Source organism: Rissa tridactyla, chromosome 7 (genome assembly GCF_028500815.1).
Source record: "Rissa tridactyla isolate bRisTri1 chromosome 7, bRisTri1.patW.cur.20221130, whole genome shotgun sequence".
NCBI lineage: Eukaryota > Metazoa > Chordata > Aves > Charadriiformes > Laridae > Rissa > Rissa tridactyla.
Window position 1 is genome coordinate 26,961,781 of NC_071472.1, and position 19,720 is coordinate 26,981,500.

Genomic DNA, 19,720 nt, shown 5'->3' on the forward strand with positions numbered 1-19,720 from the left:
TATTAGACCGGCTACAAAGCGGGGCTGCGGGACGGGCGGCTGCTGGGCGACCTGTCGCCCTCCCTCCCGGCCCCTCCGCGCCCCCTCGCAGCCCAGCAGCCCGGAGGACCCGCCACCGCCTGCCCGGGCTTCCCAGCAAGGGCCCCGAAATCGTGTCAGCACTGAATTTCACCTCCACAGCGGCTGCTTCTCCTGTCTCCAGGGACCGAGCCTCCGCTGGGACAGTAAACACGGGCCCGGCTACACGCTTTTCAGCGGGCGCGGAGTTTCCCTGCCCTTCCCCGCGGAGCTGCCGCCTTTCCCAGGAACTTGTTGCCCTCCGCGCCCGGGAGAGGGTTGAGTGTCTGCAATACGCAGCCGCGGAGCGACGGGAGCCGGCCCAGAGGGACAGGGCTTGGGGATGGGACTCGTCTTCGGAGCTCGCTCCATTTCCAGCTCTTCGCCCTCCTCCGATTTCCATCCCGGCTCAGCGGGAGAGTGGAGAGAGACGACAGAAGGATTGGCCACAGTCTTGGGAAGTCACCCACCAGAACAACCGTCAGCATAAGCGAACGCTGCGTTTTAACTAGGCTGCCTTACCACGACATGAACTGACACTGCAAGGGGAAAAAAGCCACATCTAATGAGTGCCAGGTTTAGCATCTTCCGCTGAGCGCAGACCCGGTGCCTTTTCCTGGCTGGTAGCAATATCTGGGGGGGGCTAAAGGGGGTGGAAGACTGGGGGTGTCTCCTATGGACCGAGAGCTCAGTGGAGAGCCAGGAGACCCCTTCTTCCCTATAACAAAGCCCTTCTCCTCCATACATCGCTGGGAAGGAGGGAGGTGGGGAGAATGGGATACAAAGACCGTGTCGGGTTTTTCCTCCTGCCGCAGACACAACAATGAGCTGGGGAAGGTCTCGACGGGGATCTGGTCAGACCCCTGCCCGAGCCTTCAAAAAGGCCCCTGCCCGAGGCTTCAAAAGGGCCAGCGGAGGACCATCCGCTGGCCCTTTTGAAGCCGCGGGCAGGAGGAAGGGGGGGGGTGAAAGCGACGGGGGCGAGGCTGGCCCGGAGGGGCATCACCGCCACCCCCCCGCCCAACCCCTCCCCAGCGCCGGGGCCGCGGCGGGGCGGGGGTGGGAAGCGGGGGGGGCGGAGAAGGAGGGGGGGGGGCGCCGTCGGTGCGGACCGGGGGGCTGCGAGGCGAAAGGGGCAGTGCGGGCAGCGGGAGGGTCACATGTTTCGACGGCAGCCTATGAGCAGCCCCCCGGGCTGCCGAAAACTAATCTGGAGCCGGCCGCCCCCACCCCCGTCCCCCCTCCCAACCTGGACTTCGTTTTTATAAACGTACCGCCAGGATCCAACCTGTTGGGAGGCAAATATCCATTTTTGCATCATGCCCGGCCGGGGACCGAGCCGCCGCCGCCGCCGCCCGCGATGTGCAAGGCCATGAGCAAAGCAGCGAGCTGGGAGATGGACGGACTGCGCGGCGACAGCACCGGCGGTGGCGGCGGCGGCGGTGGTGGCGGCGGCGGCGGCGGCGGTGGAGCCCCCGGGCAGTGCCGTAATTTTCTCTCCTCGCCCGTTTTCGGGGCGGCGCACACGGGCCGAGCGGCCGCCGCCGCCGCTGCCGCCGCCGCCGCCTCGGGGTTCGCCTACGCCGGCGGAGGGGAGCGCTCGGGGGCGGCGGCGAGGCCCGACCCCCCGGCCAAGGACTGTCCGGGCTCCGCCGCTCCGGCCGCCGCCCCCGCGCTCGGCTATGGGTATCACTTTGGCAATGGATACTATAGCTGCAGGATGTCCCACGGGGTTGGGATCCAGCAAAACGCCCTGAAGTCTCCCCCCCATGCCTCCATTGGCGGCTTTCCCGTGGAAAAGTACATGGACGTCTCCAGTCTGACCAGCACGAGTGTCCCCGCCAATGAAGTCTCCTCCAGGGCGAAGGAAGTGTCCTTCTACCAGGGCTATACAACCCCCTACCAGCACGTTCCTGGGTACATAGACATGGTCTCAACGTTTGGCTCTGGGGAACCGAGACATGAAACATACATATCAATGGAGGGCTATCAGTCTTGGACTCTGGCTAATGGCTGGAATAGTCAGGTTTACTGTGCCAAAGATCAGACACAGAGCTCACACTTTTGGAAATCGTCCTTTCCAGGTACGAGAGGGAGAGAAATGGTCTGAGCTGAATCCCCCCCCCCCCCCCCCCCGCGCCTCCTCCGCCTGCCCGTCCCCTCCCCCGCCCCCCGGGCTGCAGGGGCGGCCTGCCGAGGTGGACACGCTGCACAGACACGCACAGAGCGGAGAGAGAGGGGGGGGGACTGTGGATTTTCCTTTTTCCCTACCCCCCCTCCCCTACACCTACCCCCGAGGAAACTTCACCCTCTGCTTTCCACCCCGCGGGAGTGACCCCAAGAGCCACCCCCCGCCAGCCAGCGCCAGGGCCCCGGACCCCCGTTCGGCCGGCGGCCTCGGGCTCCTTCTCCTGCTGCTTCCCTCGGTGCCCGGGTTTGTATTCGCGTTTGCAGTTTGCAGGACGATGGCTCGAAGGCTTGCGCTCCTCCGCCTCTCCGGCTGGCGACTGACCCGGCCCCAGAGCGCTTAAGAGGCTGCGAGTAGTGAGAGCACAGAGGCACAAACCACATGCAAACAAACCCGGGGAAAAACACACACACACACCCCAAAGCGATTTCTGTGTGTGCGCTGCCAGGACCGACCTGCTCTCGGCCCCCCCAGCCGATGCCCCCGCCGTCCTGCATGCTCGCTAGCGATGCATGCCTGAAAAGTGATGACAGTCCATCAAGTTTTCGGTGCTTTACTAACGTGCAAATAATGTGGCAGTGTAAATAATAATAAACTGTAAACAAGCCGGCATTATTTATTTGCCCGTGAAAACCAGTGTCCAACAAGTACCGGTTAAGCTTTAAACGCCTGTAATAAAATTCTAATTTTTCACATGTCTTTTACAATAGGGGACGTTGCACTAAACCAGCCCGATATGTGTGTCTACCGGCGTGGGAGAAAGAAGCGAGTGCCGTACACAAAACTGCAGCTTAAAGAACTCGAGAATGAATATGCCATTAACAAGTTCATTAACAAGGACAAGAGGCGAAGGATATCCGCAGCCACAAACCTGTCTGAGAGACAAGTTACCATTTGGTTTCAGAACAGGAGGGTGAAGGATAAGAAAATAGTCTCCAAACTGAAAGACAATGTATCTTGATCTATTAGTTGCGGACAGTGATGGATATTATAAACTCAATTTACGACCAGCTAAAGACTTTTGGAAAGACTTGAAAATATATTTAATTTTTTTTTTCTCCTTCCAGCGGTGGCGAAATTTCGGGAATTGTTTTCCATGAAAGTCAGCGTTTTTCTCTCAGTGGAAGGAAGTGCTGACAAATCTTGAATTATAGTTCTGTTTCTTCCTTTTGAAAATAATAATAATATTAATATTAATTATATTTTCTGTTCTTCCCTCTAGGCCAGTATAAACGAATTTAAATATGTTGAACGGTTACAGTTATAACTTTCTTAAATACTTAACTCTTTGGGGGGTTTTGTGTAATTTTTTTTTTTCTCTGAACAACAACCAGTGCCAAAAAGTGTCAGTTTTGATTTGGTATCGTAAACTTCCAAACACGCCGAGTGAAAAAAAAAAAAATAATCAATCGGAAAATGCAAGAAAGCCGGAGTCCGGACCCGTGGCTGCTGCCAAATCCCGCCGACCCCACGGGGACCCGGAGAGAATTGCGAGTTGTGTGGAGGGGTAACGTCTGCAGCTGGATTTTTAATTGCTTTTTCGAGGGAGGGAGAATCTCTCCGAGCTGCTGCGGGGCGCAAAGCACGGTCCCAGGCACTTCCCACCTCGCTCCCCGCTTCCGCAGGTTTGGTTTTTTGGGTTGTTTTTTTCTGGGGGGTTGTTTTGGGCTTTTTTTTGTTTGTTTTGGGTTTTTTTTTCTGCGGTTTTGTTTTCAGTGGAAGGATTTTATATTCCCCGATTGAAAAAAGAAAGGAGCCGGCGGTTCCCGGCAAGGGGTGCTTGGGCCCGGGCGGGCGCTGCGCGGCTGGGCGCTCCGCGGAGGAACCGCGGGTCGGGGCACGGCGGGAGGACGCTCTTTCGGGGGGACTGATGGGCCGGCTGGCTCGTCCTGCGGCCAGGGAACAGGCTGCCACCGCAGAGGTGTGTATAAACCTGCGTAGAGCTTGTGTAAAATGCCCGCTCTAACCTGTGTGTCCGGACAAGCACAAGACTCTGCTCCTTCCTCCCGCCACGGCGCTAAAAAAAAAAAAAAAAAGGAAAAACCAAAACCAAATCCTGGTCGGAGAAGTGAAGTTCACCGCTAACTTTTAATTTACAAAAATAAACGGGTGTTAATGACAGAAGCAATAAATAAGGAATTTCAAAGGATGCCATAATTTATACAGGCCGAAAGGCTAGGATTTTGTCGATTTTTTTATTATTTTAAACCTAGTGTGCATGTTATGATATACACAGGGTGATCAGACACGCTAGTCAACTACTAGGAGAGAGAAGCGGTATCCTCTCTGTTAATGTGCCTCGTCTAATTATTAAAATGTGTGTGTTCCGAACTAGTATTATTTATTATAATATACTATTGCTCTAAACACTTTGATTACCAGTGTATGTGGGTAAGACATACGGTAAGACTATTTGTCCATAAACCATATCTTTTTCTTCTTGTTGTCTGAAAGTCTGCTTTTACTTTGTGTTGGAAATACGGGCTGAACTTCCAAGCTGTTAACGATGTTGCCAAACTGTTCCTGAACCGTCTTTAATAAAACGATTTCTTTTCGATATATATAAAAAGAGAGGAAGAAATTCGCCTTCTTTTTTTTTTTTTTTGCAGCAGGGCTTTTCGCCGGCTCCGGGTTTGCCTGGGATCTTCCCAGGGCCACTTATAAAGGACGAGGTTTTTGGGAAAGGAGAGGTAGATACGATGCGAGGCGCGTTAAAGGAGGGAAAGGCGTATCGGAGAGCACTTTGCTGCTGGGCAAGGGGGTTTGGGGAGAAAGAAACGTTGCTGGCGAGAAATTCCCCGGGTGGGAGGCAGGGGAGAGTTTGTCTTTCCTCTCTCGCCCCGGATCCCGGCTTTGCCTGCCCGGCACCCGGCGGCCGAGGGTGGCCCCAGCGCTCCTTTGTTCCCCCCTCCCCTGCTCCGAGCCGGCCCGGCACTTGCCGGGGCTCCGCGGCGGCGGGGGCGACGGGCCCCGGGGCGTCCCCCGCTCCTTTCGCTCCGCAACCGGCTGGCTCCAGCGGGGGGTTATCTTCCGCCTCCTCCGCCCTCTTCCTTCCCCTTTCTCTTCCGCTTGCACGTTCATGGCTTTTGAGGCGTCTAATTTTCCCCTCAACGGATGAAAAGAGCCCACGTCGGAGCATTTCAGATTTTATCGCAAAGTGCATTTCTGTTCGGTTCTGGGAAAAGAGGAGACTTGTGGGACATATCATTTAGGTACCTGGAACAGCCCTCTCTGCTGATGCAGCCTTGTTTTCTTGGAATGTTTAAAATTCTTCTTTTCTCCCCCCGCCCCTTGGCACCTCCCCCCCGCTCCCATCCACACATACTTCGGTCCTATTAATTCTGGAGAAATTTTTCCTCCCAACGAGTCCCCCCGCGGAGGGAAGGCCGGGCACCGCCAGAGCTGTTGTCTTTCCCGGTCGCGGAGCCGTCGCGGGCAGAGCCGTCGCGGGCTGTTCCCTTCCCTCCTTTCCAGGTTTAACCTTTGGCTTCGCCGGTCTCCAGGCTCTCAGAAGACGCAGCTTTGCCACGGCCAAAACGCCCTTTCCCAGGGCAGGAGGAAACCCGAACTGGCTGGCAAATGGGTACCAGATGGAGAGGAGTTGCCTTTTAATTTCGTAACAACGTGCAGAAACATTAAGAAACCAGCAGCTACAGCCAGGAGAAGGCGAGGCCGCGGCCGCGGGCCGGGGCGCATCATCCCGTCCAATTACCAGTGCAGATTAAAAGGGTTTCCAGAGCCTGGAACTGGGGCATTGACGGGGGTTATTCAAAATCCCCGTGCCCACAGCCTGGGCTCTCCGCAGCGCGCACGGGCGCGGCCGGGCCCCGGCGCTCCGCGCTTCCCTCCCGCGGGCGCGGATCCGGGCCGTCGCCGCCCAACTCACAGCCGCGGCCGGTCGCAGCCATCCGTGTTTAAAGCAAAAGGCATAACGATTCGCCTGAAATATAGCCCGCGTTATTACAGATAATTAATATGTACCTCGACAAAGTGAATTGCAAATGCGCGGTGGCACAATGATGCATTGCAGGCCGGCCGGCTCGCCCGCCCCGCGGCTACCATGGAGCTTGGCTCCTGTCAGGCAGCGCGAATTCCCAGCCATGTCTGAGGCAATCCTGCCATCTCCTGGACAACCCCCGGCATAGGCAGGGGAAGCCTTCCCCTCGCTTCAGGAGCCGCGTTTCCCAGTGATAAACGAGCGAGGGAGACTACTCGGTCACACGCAGAGCAACTTTCATCTGTAAACTGTAAGAATATGCAAGTGAAATTATAGTGTGTGGTCAGCTCTGATGTTCAGGCCGATCCGGTTGCCTTTTTAGGAAAAGAAAAAAAAAAAAAAAAGAGCGGAAAGGAGCGTGTGAAAGCAGCCCTCCGGGTCGCTCTGTTCCTCAGCGGTGACATTTCCTGTACAGACACAGGCAGGGGGACACCCGCGGCATTAAAACACCGCCCCCCAAACCAGAAGCCGGCTGTGGCTGGAAAAACCAGCGCAAGTCCGTCCAAGGCTCTCCGCACCGCGGTAAGGGCCCACCGCCCCGGGAACAAGATATTTCTGTCAGTTCTTTTCCCTACAGATTTAAACATAAACATCGCTTTCCGCAGCTGTGAGTGTCTCCAGCTACACCAGATTTAGCTTTTCATATTTTTTTTCGCGGTATTAATTAGCAATTACAGATGAGTTGAGCATTAATTGAAAGCTCTGTTTTCTCTAACCCCATAAAAGTTAGTTTGAAGTGTCACCTTTCTTTCCGGTAACTGGGAACTCACATCCATTCCTTGTGTTTATTGCGGGCAAAAAATATAGTCTTTGAACACAAAATGTTCCTTCTGTCTTCCGAGAACCGAAAATCAGAGTCAGCTGAAAAAGGCGATTATGAAAAGAAACTATTACCCATCCTCTTGGGGAGAAAAAAAAATCAGAAAACAAGTAAGCTAATAAGAGGGAGATTCAATTGGTAGACATAACTCAAACAATAAAAATTAAAGGCAGTGGTCAGTAATATCCTCCAGCGGTGCTTGTGTGGTCCTGTGTGGTCTAGGAGAGAGCAATCAGTTAAAGATTTCTTCCAGGGCAATGAAATTACTGCAGAATTTACCCCAATTTCCCATTAAGCAGAAAGATGAATTTGATTAGGAAAATGTCAAGAGGGGCAGCGTCTCTGATCTCGGCGTAGAAATAAAACCAAGATTAAAACTATGATTAACAGGACAATAACGGGGAAAATTAACCCTACCTGTTAACTAGGTTCGAGTTTTGAACAGAGGTAATGAAAAGTGGCCAAGCCCGGGCATTAAGGCACTTCTTGAAGCTGGGCTGGCTCAGACCAATGCAGATCCTCTTGGAGAAGAGGCCGAGGACAGAAACGCCCGGTCCGGTGACGGATGGGCCTCCAAAGTCCCCCGTAGGGCGGCGGGGGCGGCAGCGCTCTGGGAGCCCGGTGCCCGCGGCCGCAGCGGGGCTCGGCTGGGCTCTAGCGGGGTGCTCCTCCCCGCACCTCCAGCCCCTTGGTCCGTTGTGGGTTTTCTTATAGGGAATATGGTGTCTCTGAGTGCAGCACAGGGGGCCTCGACTCGCCTCCGTGGGAAGTGCGCTTGTCCCGACCCGTACGGTTTGGAGAAGGACACGAGCAACCTCCCGTGAGGATGCTCTCAGTTATGGGTTCATTCGCGCTTACTCCGGTGCTACGGGGGAAATGGGAGCGATAACGGGATAACGGAGCTCTCGTTTGATTTCTCAAAAATGTAAAAATACGTATAAGCCACCAAAATAACACAGTAAGGGATAATTTTCTTGTCAGGGGAGAAAAAAATCCTCATACCCGATTTGGGAGACAGCGGCGGGGTACCCAGCTGAGGCTCACTCTCCTCTGCCCACCGCAGCACTCTCTGCTGCACAGCAGACCCGGGCATTTTCTTTCTTGCAGTCGTTCGGGTTTATTTATTTATTTAATTGTTTGTTTCCTATCTCGGCGGCTTGCTCAAGTGATTCTTTGTTGTTGCTGCTGTTATTCTCGGTTTGATGATGTTTGTTTGATTGTATTTTACAGACAAAATAAAACCCGAGTTTTAGAAGCGTTGTTTAAAAACTTGCCTTCGCTTCGGAGTGAGGATGAAAGGTAAAAGGGGTAAAAAGGGCAGACGTGGGGACCTGAGAGAATACACATTAGTGTACCAGAATGACGATCCTGGTAATATCCGATCAATTAAGATTTTAATTGCAAACATATGCAGATGCATATCATGTTGCTCGCAATTAAAACAAACGCATATATAAAACGGCCAAAATACGTGTTCTGGGCACTCACAAGGTGTACTCGTCTGTACAGGGGCAGAAATATATTCGTGTGCCCTAAACAGCCACATCTCCTTCCCCGTAGTGGAAAGGGGCAGTGGTAGGTTATTCCCAGCCTGCGGTGAACACTCTTATCGTGGGTATAGTTGTCGCCCCGGAAGCTGCTGGCCCTGGGGGTGCTGCCAGGCGGGGGGCACCGCCGTGCCGGGGGCTGCGCCCGGGGCTGCCCTGTCCCCTCGGCAACTCCGCAGATGTTTGTTTTCCCCTCATCTTTCCGCTAGCGCCGCGGCTTTGCCAGCCAGCCCTGGCCACTTTTATAGAAGCGGAGACCATGTTTTCCCCTCCCCCTTGCGAGCTCGGTATTTTCATATTTCAAGTGTTATCATAAGACTTTTTAAAAGGGGGGGAAAAAAGGGAAGAAGCAAAAAAAAAAAAAAGAGGGGGGACTCTGTGGCTCAGTGGCTGGAGGCGGTGCTGAAATTACCGGCTTTGAAGAACCTGTCTGCAAAGTTTCGTCCAATCGTTTCAGGCTTTCCGCTTATTCCCTGTTGTAACTAAATACTGCTGTAAGAACAGCTGAAGTCCTTTGTTGGAAATGTGTGATCGCAGTCTCTACAGATCTGGCTACGTTGGTTCTCTCCTGAACTTGCAATCTCCAGATTCCTTTTATTTTCCTAATTTGCGGGCGAATGGCAGTCAATTGGCGGCTCTGCCCACCATTTCCTACCCCCGGAGCTCGATCCCCTGGACTTGCTCAAGTTCGTGCGCAGCCCAGCCGCAGAGCCACGCGTTCAGCGGCGCGGCGCAGCCTTACCTCCCCGGCTCCGTTCCAATCAACATCAGCTCCAACGGCAACAAAGAGTGCCTGGAAGACAACAATAAATATTACGCCCACGATGCGAGCTCCAAACAAGAGGAGAGATGCAGGCAGAGGCAACCTTTTGCAAATGACCCAACTGTTACTCACGCAGCCAACATAAAGCCCGTAAAGTATGACCACTCGAGCCTGCAGAGAAGTTTGCATGGCTCGGCTGCTCTTTTTGAAGTGAATTCCTGCACTTCCAGCTTAAAGGAGGACATCAAGAATTCCGTCAACTTGAACCTGACAGTTCAGCCCGCAGCAGTCCAGTCATGCCTCAGACCTTCAGTGCAGGATGGTATGCCTTAAATATCTCGCTTTAGTTAGAGGCGACCTAGCGATACTTGCTTTCTAAGAGTTGCCTGTAATTGCTTTGTAACCCCCCTGTAACCCGTTCGGAGCGATAATCGCTTAATCCGAGTCGGAGGTAGATAGAAATTGTGGTGTCAGATGTGCTTTGCCCGATTTGCCGACCTAGTTTAGCCCTCTTATCTTGCGGGTTTTTTGTATATTCTCTTTTAATACCCAGACCTGATCCACTAAATTATCGACGTGTTTGTTGTAGGTTTGCCTTGGTGCCCCACCCAGGGGAGATCAAGAAAGAAACGGAAACCTTACACAAAACAACAAATTGCTGAATTGGAAAACGAGTTTCTCCTCAATGAGTTTATTAACCGACAGAAGAGGAAAGAACTATCAAACAGACTGAATTTAAGCGATCAGCAAGTTAAAATTTGGTTTCAGAACCGGCGGATGAAAAAGAAAAGAGTAGTAATGCGAGAGCAGGCGCTTTCTATGTACTAGAGCAGAGTCCGCCCGTTCCTGCATGAACTTGTGCCCGGAGTGTTCACCCCTAGAGTAGAGCGTATTCGCGAGTGCAACGCGGGGACCCTGTGTGTTTACCATTTAAACCAAGTTCTCGAAACGCGTAGGATCCCTGCGTAAATTGGCAAGCGCTGAGTTCCTACCCAAAACGAAGAAGACAAGCCGGACCAGCACGGAAACCTGTATTATCAGCTTTTTTTACCTTTCTTACTCCTTTTATATAGATTTTCTCCTGCTTCTTACCCCCTCTTTCCCCGGAGAACGAGCGGTGCTAAACTAAAATCGATTTCTTTTATCTGTATGTAAACACCATTTTGCAGCAAAATAAAGGAAAAAACGCCTAGTAAAGACGTCAGCTCTGTGAGTCCCGGCTGCTCCCTTCATCTGCTGCCCTGCACGCCGGGGCGAGCCTGCGGCGCCGGCTTGTTTTGTGGTTTGGAGTAACCTGCTCGAGCAGCGATGGGGGAAAGTGGTTAACAAATAAACCTTTTTTTTTCTTTCTTCTTTTTCTTTCCCCTTTTTTTTTTTTTCCTTTCTTCCCACCCCCCGCTCGGATCTGCAGATCCGGCCGCAGCCCGGCGGAGAGGGCACGTGACACCCGCGCAAGGCCCGCGCGTAACCTGCGCGCTGGCTCCGCGGCGGCGGCGGCCGCTCCGCTTGCGGCTGCCCGCCCCGACGGCAGGGGCGCGGGCGGTGGGGGAGCCCTGCCTGCCCGCCCGCCGGGAAAGAGCGGGGGGATGCCGCCGCCCCCGGGGCTGTTCCCTGGGCACCGGAGAGAGGTTCCCCTCCCGGGAAGAAGCGCCCCTCCATCCTCTTCCCCTTCCCCCGCCGCCCGCCAGCCGGGCCCCGGGGGAGCGAGGGGTCCCGCGGCGGCAGAGCCGGTGCGGGCGGCGCCGCCGCCGCCGGTGACGCCCCAGGTGGCCGGCCCGGGCCCTGCCCTTCCAGCGCCGCTGACTTTGGCCTTGTCCAAGCGCAGCCCCAAACAAACAGGCGGAGGAAAGCGGGCGGTGCCGAGGCCGCGGCGGGCTGGGGCCGGGGCCGGGGCAGGGGCCCGAACTGGGGGGAGCCGGGACCACCCTCCCCTCACCCCGAGGTGCTGTAGGCACAGGAGAGGGAAAAGCCCGCAGGCCTTGGTGGGTTTGATTATTTTGTTGAGACCCGTCCCCATGGCCGTTTCCGCAGAGGTTTTATGAGGGAAAGGGGGGGACGCTTTCGGTTTTTTGCCCAGATACAAACCTCAGAGGATAACCCAAGCAGAGGGGCTGGGAGCCTTGCCCAAGCCGTTTGATTATTGTTTTAGGAGGAGAATGAAATCGATTTTCCCCGCATCTTGCTGACAGGCTTTCTCTGCCGGGAGCCTCCAGCCGGCCTCTGCAGCACCAGAGCACCCGGGGCTGGCCGGAGCTGCAGAGCCAGGGGAAATGCGAGATATTGCCTTGGTCTGATACTTCAGAACATAAAAAAATAAATAAAATTCTCACGGAATTTTAGGTCCGGATTAAAACGCCTTTTGGCTGCAATTGCCACCTAAATCTGTTTCTAATGAAGAGGCGTTTCCACACGCAAAGCCTTCGGTTGCCTCTCCCAACAGTAATAATAATTACGCTGGCGGAGCCTGCGTTATTTTCTGGTATATAAAGTAGGCTCAGATATGGTTGGTCGGGGCGTATGCAACAAGGCTAAACAACCACAAGGAACGGCACAAAGCAGCTGCCTATTTACATGGGGCTATTGCCTTCCTGAAGGCAATAAACTCATTATTTCATAAAGAGGCATATTTGAACTTTGCTCCTACCCCACTCCTTTGCTTGCAAGTACTGCTCGCAAGGGCACTGTGGTCCAGATGATTTTGGAGGTAAAAGCCGGATTTCTAGGAGGGCAGAAATACAGCCATCTTCCCGAAAGCTTTCCAGAGAGCCCCCAAAGGTAACGCTCGGGTGGTGTTTCGGGAGGGAGAAGGAAAAACAGCCCAACTTGGGGGCGCATTTCTCGCCGTCCAGAATGGCCACTCTCACCGCATTGCCCAAAGCAGACAAAAAACCTACCTCGCTCATGGCGGGGTGACTCTGCCAGTGGAACAGCGGGGGTGAAGCAGCGCCGGGCGAGAGCTCCCCGAGGGAGGGAGGGAGGGAGAGAGGGGGGGAGATGCACACCTAGCCACCTACAGCCAGAGGCACCACCCCTGGGTCCCTCCAAATCTTCCAGGCATTCAGCCCCTCTGCTGGGAGCTGGCGCATTGCGGACAATAAAAGTCGCTTAATTCAGTAGCATTTCCCTAATTAAAAAAACTAGAAGCAACACCAATGATGCAAGCCAGGAGAAAAGCAAAAACTAGATAAAGCCCCTTTTCTTATTCCCTCCTGGAATACTATTCAGCCGGCTACAGTCCATGAGAAATGGACCCTTTATGCCGTCCTTCCCTGTCCTAACCCGCCCCATTACAACCAGTCCCTTTATTACACGGGTGATGTGAAATCCGAAGAGGAACCTCGGGTGAAAAGATGTGCAAGGCAATGGATTATTTATTAAACGTGTCTGATGCACGACGATGGCTTGTGGTAAAGCTTCTAGTCCAAATCGCCCACGAAAGGAGAAAAAAAACAATCAGAGGAGGTAGGATCTAAATTGAGATATGATGCCAAAGTACGTGCGATAGGTATGTGCGTATGTGCCCGTACATAGATAGATGCGCTGATTTCGGCAGCGCCTGTTGTGTGTAACCCTGTGTGCGCAGACACAGGCGCACAGATTTGCGGGCGCGCACGGCGCTTTAGACACACAGGCGGAAGAAAATGGTGCGGGATTTCACGCGTGCCCATGCTCCAGGTTTCAGCTCTTCCTCTCAAGCAGCGGGCGACGACAGCCGTTGCGGGCTTGTGGGGAGGCACACACGCGTGTGGCAGAGCTGCGGGGACGGGGCGCGCCCCTGCCCTGCGCAAATCTGTCTTGCGCGGATCTGCCTTGCGCGGATCTGCCTTGCGCGCCCCTGCCTGCCCACACCCGCCTGAGCCGCCCTATGGGCACATGTGCGCACACGCGTGTGCGGCACGCCGGGTGGGCGTGCGGGAGATGCACCCGGGTGAGGTGGATGTACCCCCACGCCCTCCGGCTGGATTATTTCGGGTCTCCTTCCAGCTGTATTTCGCCCCCCTGCCCCGGCTTTGTGGGTGCATGGAGGGGTGCGAGGAGGTTTTGTGGGGGGGGAGCAGCGGGCACCCGCTTGCTGCGCCCACGCCCGCGTCCCCCCCCAGCATGCAGGCGACCATCCATCCCTTTATTTACGCCAACATAAACATCTTATCTTTGCATTCCGACCGCAGCCTAAACGTGATAAAGCCCTTCCGAGGGGGGGCTCTCCATTCCTCCTCGTTTGATAAGGCTGCAAACGCAACTCGGCTTGTTGGGAATGGCTCTGGATGCCTTTGTGCTTCCTAAAAGAGCATAAATAATTAAAGTTTGGCAGGGAGGAAAAGCTTTCTTGCAGAACTGTAGTGGCAATAAATGAAATGACTCAGAATCTCTTCTCCAGTCGGTTTTTACGAGAGCTGCCAGACAGTGTCTGTTCACGTTCTCCAGATACTAGGGGCGCCATAACAAAGTTAAGGTCAAGTTAGTGTCTTATCTTGGGTGGCACAAAAATACCGCATCTTCTCCAGCCGGACCGGGTATATTTTTAAGCCTGAATGTTATGCAAGTCGCCTTAATTTCCACGGAGGGCTTTTGGAAATGTCACTTGGACCCGAATACTTGGTAATTCCAGGCAACGGTTGCAGATGTTTCAAGACGCCTAACGGTAAAGTATTCGCCTGACTGTGTACATGATGTGCATTTATGTTTCGATGCTATTTAATCTGCGTAAGGAGATTAAAAAAAAAAAAAAGGAAAAAGAAAAAAGAAAAAAAAAAAGGAGTGGGGGGATAGGTAATGCTCCGAGCTGGGCTGGGAACGGACCCCAGGGTGAAAACGCTCTGGCAGGCGGGGACCCCCAGCTCTGCCTTATTCCAGCGAGGTCTCTGCTGCGATGTTGGTCTCACATTTCCCAAATTAGATCGCTTTTTAAGGGACTGTTTCCTAAAAGGGCTGTTTTCGTATTAACAAATCGTCGCCATGTCTTTGAACTTGAATTAGTTGAAACCGGTTGGCTCCTGCGCCAAAATTTAATTGATGCTAGGCTTGCTGCATCGAAAGAAAGGTGAAGGATTCTGGCTAAGGTGTAATTAGTTGTCTGAACGGTAAAGAAAATGAAGCTCCATAGGTTCCCAGAGCCATCTGTCCTGATGAGATAGGCGATCAGAAACCTGGGGGCACAATCCAAACGGATCCCTGCCCTGCTCTGCTGCAAGCTCAGGGTGGTAAGTGACACAGGAGCCATTTTAACTGCGCAGGCATCATTTTTAGGAGGTTGTTCATGTGTTGCAGCAGAATCGAGAAGGGTCGAAAGTTACCGATAAAGGGAGGGAATCGTGGTTTTGTGCCTTGATTTCTGGTGATACCTTGCGGGAGTCTATCTACTGAGGGCAATGTGTGGCGTTTGAGGTGGTTCGCGAGCAAGGCACCAAGGCAAAAAATACCATACTGTACAAAGAAAAGAAAAAAGGAAAGAAAGAGGAGAAAAAAAAAAAAGGAATGAATTTCATCTTATCTGCCTGGCTTTGGTCTTTTGATTTCTAGAAAGGGCAAGCTGCGGTGCGGTGCGGAAGCCCCTTGGGCAGCCCTCGCCTGCTCTGGGGGGCCGGGGGAGGCAGGAGGGGCCGTGCCGGTGGCGGCGGGGCGGGGGGCAGGGTGCGGGGCGCAGCCCGGGCTGGGGGGCTCCCGCCCCCGGAGCCGCTCCGCAGCGCGGAGCCGGGGGCGCGCAGGAGGCGCCTGGCTGAGTCTTCCGCGGGCACCGCCGCCTCGCAGAGCCGGGAGCACCCCGGGCCTTCCCCCCACTTGCCCGCGGGTCTTTGGGGCCGGTTCCCTACCTGCCGGGCTCTCTGCGTGCTGTGGGATTTGGAGGTTGCCTTTTTGGAGGCGATGCGGGGCCTGCCGCCTGGCCGGAGCGCCCGGGGGTTGTCTGGGTGGCCAGGGGGCGACCCTGCTCGGCGTGGAGAGCTCGCCCAGATTTCGGGTTTATTTGGAGAGCGGCATGTGGCGAGGCTACTCTGGCTATGTTGTACAGTGACGGAAAAAGGCATTCCCATAGAGAGCTGGCAAACGTTTCTGGAATGAGGAATTGGTCGAGCATAGGGCTGTTGCTGGCGCGTATTGTTTATTCTCTTTTCAGCCTTTGTGACCTGGTTTGTGCTCGTCTATGTAAAATCATATTTCAAGGAGAAAAAGAAAATTGGCAAAAAATGAGCCCTCGAAGGCAGGGCGGCCGCGGGGCTGGCGGGTGTTGTGCGTGTCTCCCGCTCCCAACCCTGCTGTTCCCTTCCAATGAAAATGAACATTTTGGTGGGAGTTGGAGACACGGGAACAGAGGTCACTTTGTGTGCTGCTCTGCTTCCCAAGGAAACCGTGCTTGGTGGACTTCTATTCCTGCCCTAGCCCTTTGCTTTCCAGAAGAGCCCGAAAGTGTCTCCCTTTCATAAAACCGGCTACTGAGAGATGTTCTGTTTGCTTGTTTCTCAGTTCAGTTTGTCTCTGGCGCCCTGAGACAAGCGCGCAGTGTTTGGGCTTATAAGCGAGGGAAAAGCGAGGTGATCGGGACTCGGGCTTTGAAATTGCGTGACGGGTTTGGATGCCAACTGCGGATTGCTGGAGCCGGGCGGGCAGATCCACCGGTACGCGTGAATGGGACTTCGCTTTCCTGAGTGAACCATCACCCCCGCTCATCCCCTGCCTGCGCGGCGGCCAGCCAACATTGCTCCCTCTAACGAGGAGCGATCACGTTTCCCAGCGGCGGGTGCCCGGCTGGGAGGGCTACCTTCCCCGGGGGTGGCTGTGTAACCCACCACCACCACCCCCCCCCCGCACCTCGTCGCCCGCGGGAGCCCGGGCTGGGGCGGCGATGCGGTGCGATGCGATGCGGGCGGGGGGCTGCCCTCCGCGGGGCTCCGCGCCCGGCTCCGGCGGTGGGCAGGCGCCTGCCCGGGCGGCGCGGCCCCAGGTGATTACCGCACCACCTACGTGTATCTCATCGCCCGGTGGAAAGATGAGGGGGTGTGCGGGGGGGAAAAACCGTCTATATTTGTACAAACGCTGCGCTCGGCTCTCCGTGCTGGGAGGGCTCTTTGGAGAGATCTTAGGAGCCTTTCCGAGGGGCTGATATAGATATAAGGACATTTCTACATCGCGTCACGTGACATAATTACCACTAGAATCAATCAAGATGAATTGCACGTCAGCACACGGTGGGGATTTTTTCTTAGTTGATCCTGTCCAAACCCTCTTGTGCAATAGATGGATCTTGTTCAATGCATTGAAGCCTCCTGGTTGCTTGCAATCGCAAAAAGGAAGACATGACTGAGTTTGACGATTGCAGTCACGGCACATCCAATATGTATCTGCCAGGGTGCGCTTATTACGTCTCACCCTCAGATTTCTCGACGAAACCCTCTTTTTTGTCGCAATCCTCGTCTTGTCAAATGACTTTTCCTTATTCTTCTAATTTACCTCATGTCCAACCTGTGCGCGAAGTAGCATTCAGGGAATACGGATTAGAGCGCAGCAAATGGCAGTATAGGGGCAGTTATGCTCCTTATTACTCAGCTGAAGAGGTGATGCACAGAGACTTTCTGCAGCCTGCGAACAGGAGGACGGAAATGTTATTCAAAACGGACCCTGTCTGCGGCCACCACGGACCGTCTCCCGCCGCCTCCAACTTCTACAGCTCGGTGGGGAGGAACGGCATCCTGCCGCAAGGCTTCGACCAGTTTTACGAGACAGCCCCCGGACCCCCGTACCAGCAGCACTCCGAGGGCGAGGGGGACGCGGAGAAGGGCGACTTGAAAGCCCAGAACAGCACTTGCAGTAAAACACCTTCCAGCCAAGAGAAGAAAGTGACACCAGCAAACAGCGCCGATTCCCCTTCTGGTGAGGCTGTTGCAGAGAAGAGCAACAGTTCAGGTAGGTATCAGTAGTAAATTGGGGGCAAGAGTACAAGGCCAACACTTTGTCAAGCCGCATTTTATGTGCAATTTTATAAGCATCCAAAGGATTTTATATATCCTATAAGATTTCCTTTACCGTTGTAAAGCGTGTTTACGATAGGAAACCAATTTAGGTGGGCTTAAGGTATTCTTGGAAGAGGATATTAATTGTTATTAAATTGTTGATTTGGGGGGGGAAGATGGGGAGATTTCACAGGTAGTGCTCAGAGCTGCCTTCGATTTAGAGCTTAAGATCTTAGTTTGTTTGGGGCGGGGGGGGTGGGTGGGTGGGTGGGTGAGAGGAGTTTGAGAAACTTGGAATTTTTCCAGCCCATTTAAATATCTCTCTGTATTGCTCGAAGTGCTCTCTTTTAAGGAGAAGTTGGGAAATATTCGCTTTTTTGCTAAGTCGCCCAGAAAGTAAAAGCCCCAGGAATATTTTTTTGAACTGCTAGAGGGCTGCTTTCCAGGCAATGGGATGTTGACAAAGTCTCTGATCTCTTCCTAGCTGAGCGTGTTCGTAGCAGCAGCATAAATCAGTTTCTTCTCTCTTGAATTTCAGCAATTCCCCAGCGATCAAGGAAAAAGAGGTGTCCCTATACCAAATATCAGATAAGAGAACTGGAACGGGAGTTTTTCTTCAACGTGTACATAAACAAAGAGAAAAGACTGCAGTTGTCCAGAATGCTCAACCTCACCGACCGGCAAGTTAAAATCTGGTTCCAGAATCGAAGGATGAAAGAAAAGAAACTGAACAGAGATCGACTCCAATATTTCACTGGGAATCCCTTGTTTTGAGGAAAAAAAAAAAAAAGAAAGGAAAAAAAAATTAAAAAAAATTAAAAAGTGAAAGAGAAAAGGAAGAAAGAAGAAAAACAAATCTCGGTCCCTCTGACCTGCCATCTGAATGCAAAAATAAATTGGTTTACGTGACACATCCACCCTGCGGAACTCAAAGTTTCATTTTCATGTGCAACTCCATACACTGAATGGCCACTGGAGATTTCGGGGCTTGGCGGAGCAGATTCCTGATAAGGGAAAACTAGGGTAAATCCAACTGTCCACTCTCAAGTGTTTCTCGCCAAAGGTGCTTTTTATTCCTCTCCCACAGTACCAGCAATGGACCTGCAGTGTGTCTGGTAGTTTTTGCTTACAATTCATTGAGTTCGGGGGGGGCTGTGTTGTTGCTTTTGAGCTAGGATAACACTTTCCTCCCTTTAAGTGAATGCGGTTTATTTAAGAGATGGTAAATGTACGTTCGCTATATATAAAAAATATATATATATGTTTCTATTGTCATCCAAAAGCATGGGCCACTGTCTTTTTCATGTGAATAAATGGTTTCTAGTAAAGTTAAGGTTATAACTTCCGTGCACTGTATGGATTTCCATCTCCGAAGGATCCTAGCGTTTCCCGGGCTAGAGCCAAGTTCAGCTAAATAATAACGGGAGGAAGCCTAGTCGGGTTATTTTAAATGCATTTAAAATAAATAATAGTTTAGATGTCTAACTCTGCCTTTGTAGGTATGTGTAACCTTCCCTGTTCGCTGTGAGGCAGAGCCAACATGGCTGTCTGCAGCCCATCACTTCTGATGGTACTACAATTGCTGTAAGCAACGAAAAAGGCTTTTTTTCCCCCTTTTTTTTTAACTCGTCAGGCTCCCAGTAAGCCCAGAATTCCCAACGCCAATGACTGTTTACTTGTTAGTGAAGGGTAAGGCAGAAAGACGGAGGGCTCGGAGCGAGTCAGACAAGAGGGAGCTATAAACAATTGGCACTAGCGGGGGAAAAAATAAAAAAAAAAAGAAAAAAAAAAAGCTTTCGAGGCAGAGGGATGGAGCTCTGAAAAATCATCCTTGGGCAGGGCGAGCGGAGCGCGGAGCTGGGCCGGGAGCGGGGTGCGCAGCCCGGTGCCCCGGCCGCGGCGGGCCCTGCGCGGGGGCCGGCACCGGCGGAGGTCCGCTCCGCGCCTCGCCGCGCTTTATCTTGCGTGACCTGGCTGGGCTGTTTACAAAACCTTGAACTGTCTAGACAACACCATAAAACCCGAGGTTCTAAACAGCTTAATTGGGTTATATTATACACCTTCTGGTGGGTGAAAAAGAGATTTCCGCAATGTGCAATAAAGGCGAGGAGTGAGAAAAGAATTTGCCTTTTTTGAATAGGACGAAGCGGCTCTCGCTACGCTCACGCGCAGGGAAGGCAAAAGTGCCCAAATAAGTCAGGAAAAGCCGATAATTCAAAAAATCGAGAATTGGAAGCGGAGGGAGGCATGACCAAAAAAAAATAATTTTTAAACTCTTTAGCAAGAAAAACATAAGTGTCTGCCTTTGAACTTCCAAAATGTCAAGGTCATCACCTTTAACCTTTCTGAATAATTAGGCGCCTTAAGGTTCCTCTGTTATTTTCAACCACCACCCACTCTCTCTC

The 19,720-nt window shown here is 53.1% G+C and overlaps 3 protein-coding genes across 3 annotated transcripts; all 3 read left to right on the top strand.

Annotated features, from left to right (window-relative positions):
- The first annotated feature begins 1,453 nt into the window (after positions 1–1,453).
- On the top strand, positions 1,454–3,206 carry HOXD13 (homeobox D13). Its single transcript, XM_054209623.1, has 2 exons — positions 1,454–2,141; positions 2,956–3,206. The coding sequence occupies exons 1-2, from the start codon at positions 1,454–1,456 to the stop codon at positions 3,204–3,206; spliced, it is 939 nt and encodes a 312-aa protein (XP_054065598.1).
- A 5,926-nt stretch (positions 3,207–9,132) lies between these two features.
- On the top strand, positions 9,133–10,200 carry HOXD12 (homeobox D12). Its single transcript, XM_054209987.1, has 2 exons — positions 9,133–9,694; positions 9,962–10,200. Exons 1-2 carry the CDS (start codon positions 9,133–9,135, stop codon positions 10,198–10,200), a joined length of 801 nt encoding a protein of 266 aa, XP_054065962.1.
- A 6,461-nt stretch (positions 10,201–16,661) lies between these two features.
- Positions 16,662–18,089, top strand: HOXD11 (homeobox D11). Its single transcript, XM_054209380.1, has 2 exons — positions 16,662–17,268; positions 17,854–18,089. The coding sequence occupies exons 1-2, from the start codon at positions 16,662–16,664 to the stop codon at positions 18,087–18,089; spliced, it is 843 nt and encodes a 280-aa protein (XP_054065355.1).
- Positions 18,090–19,720: the final 1,631 nt, after the last annotated feature.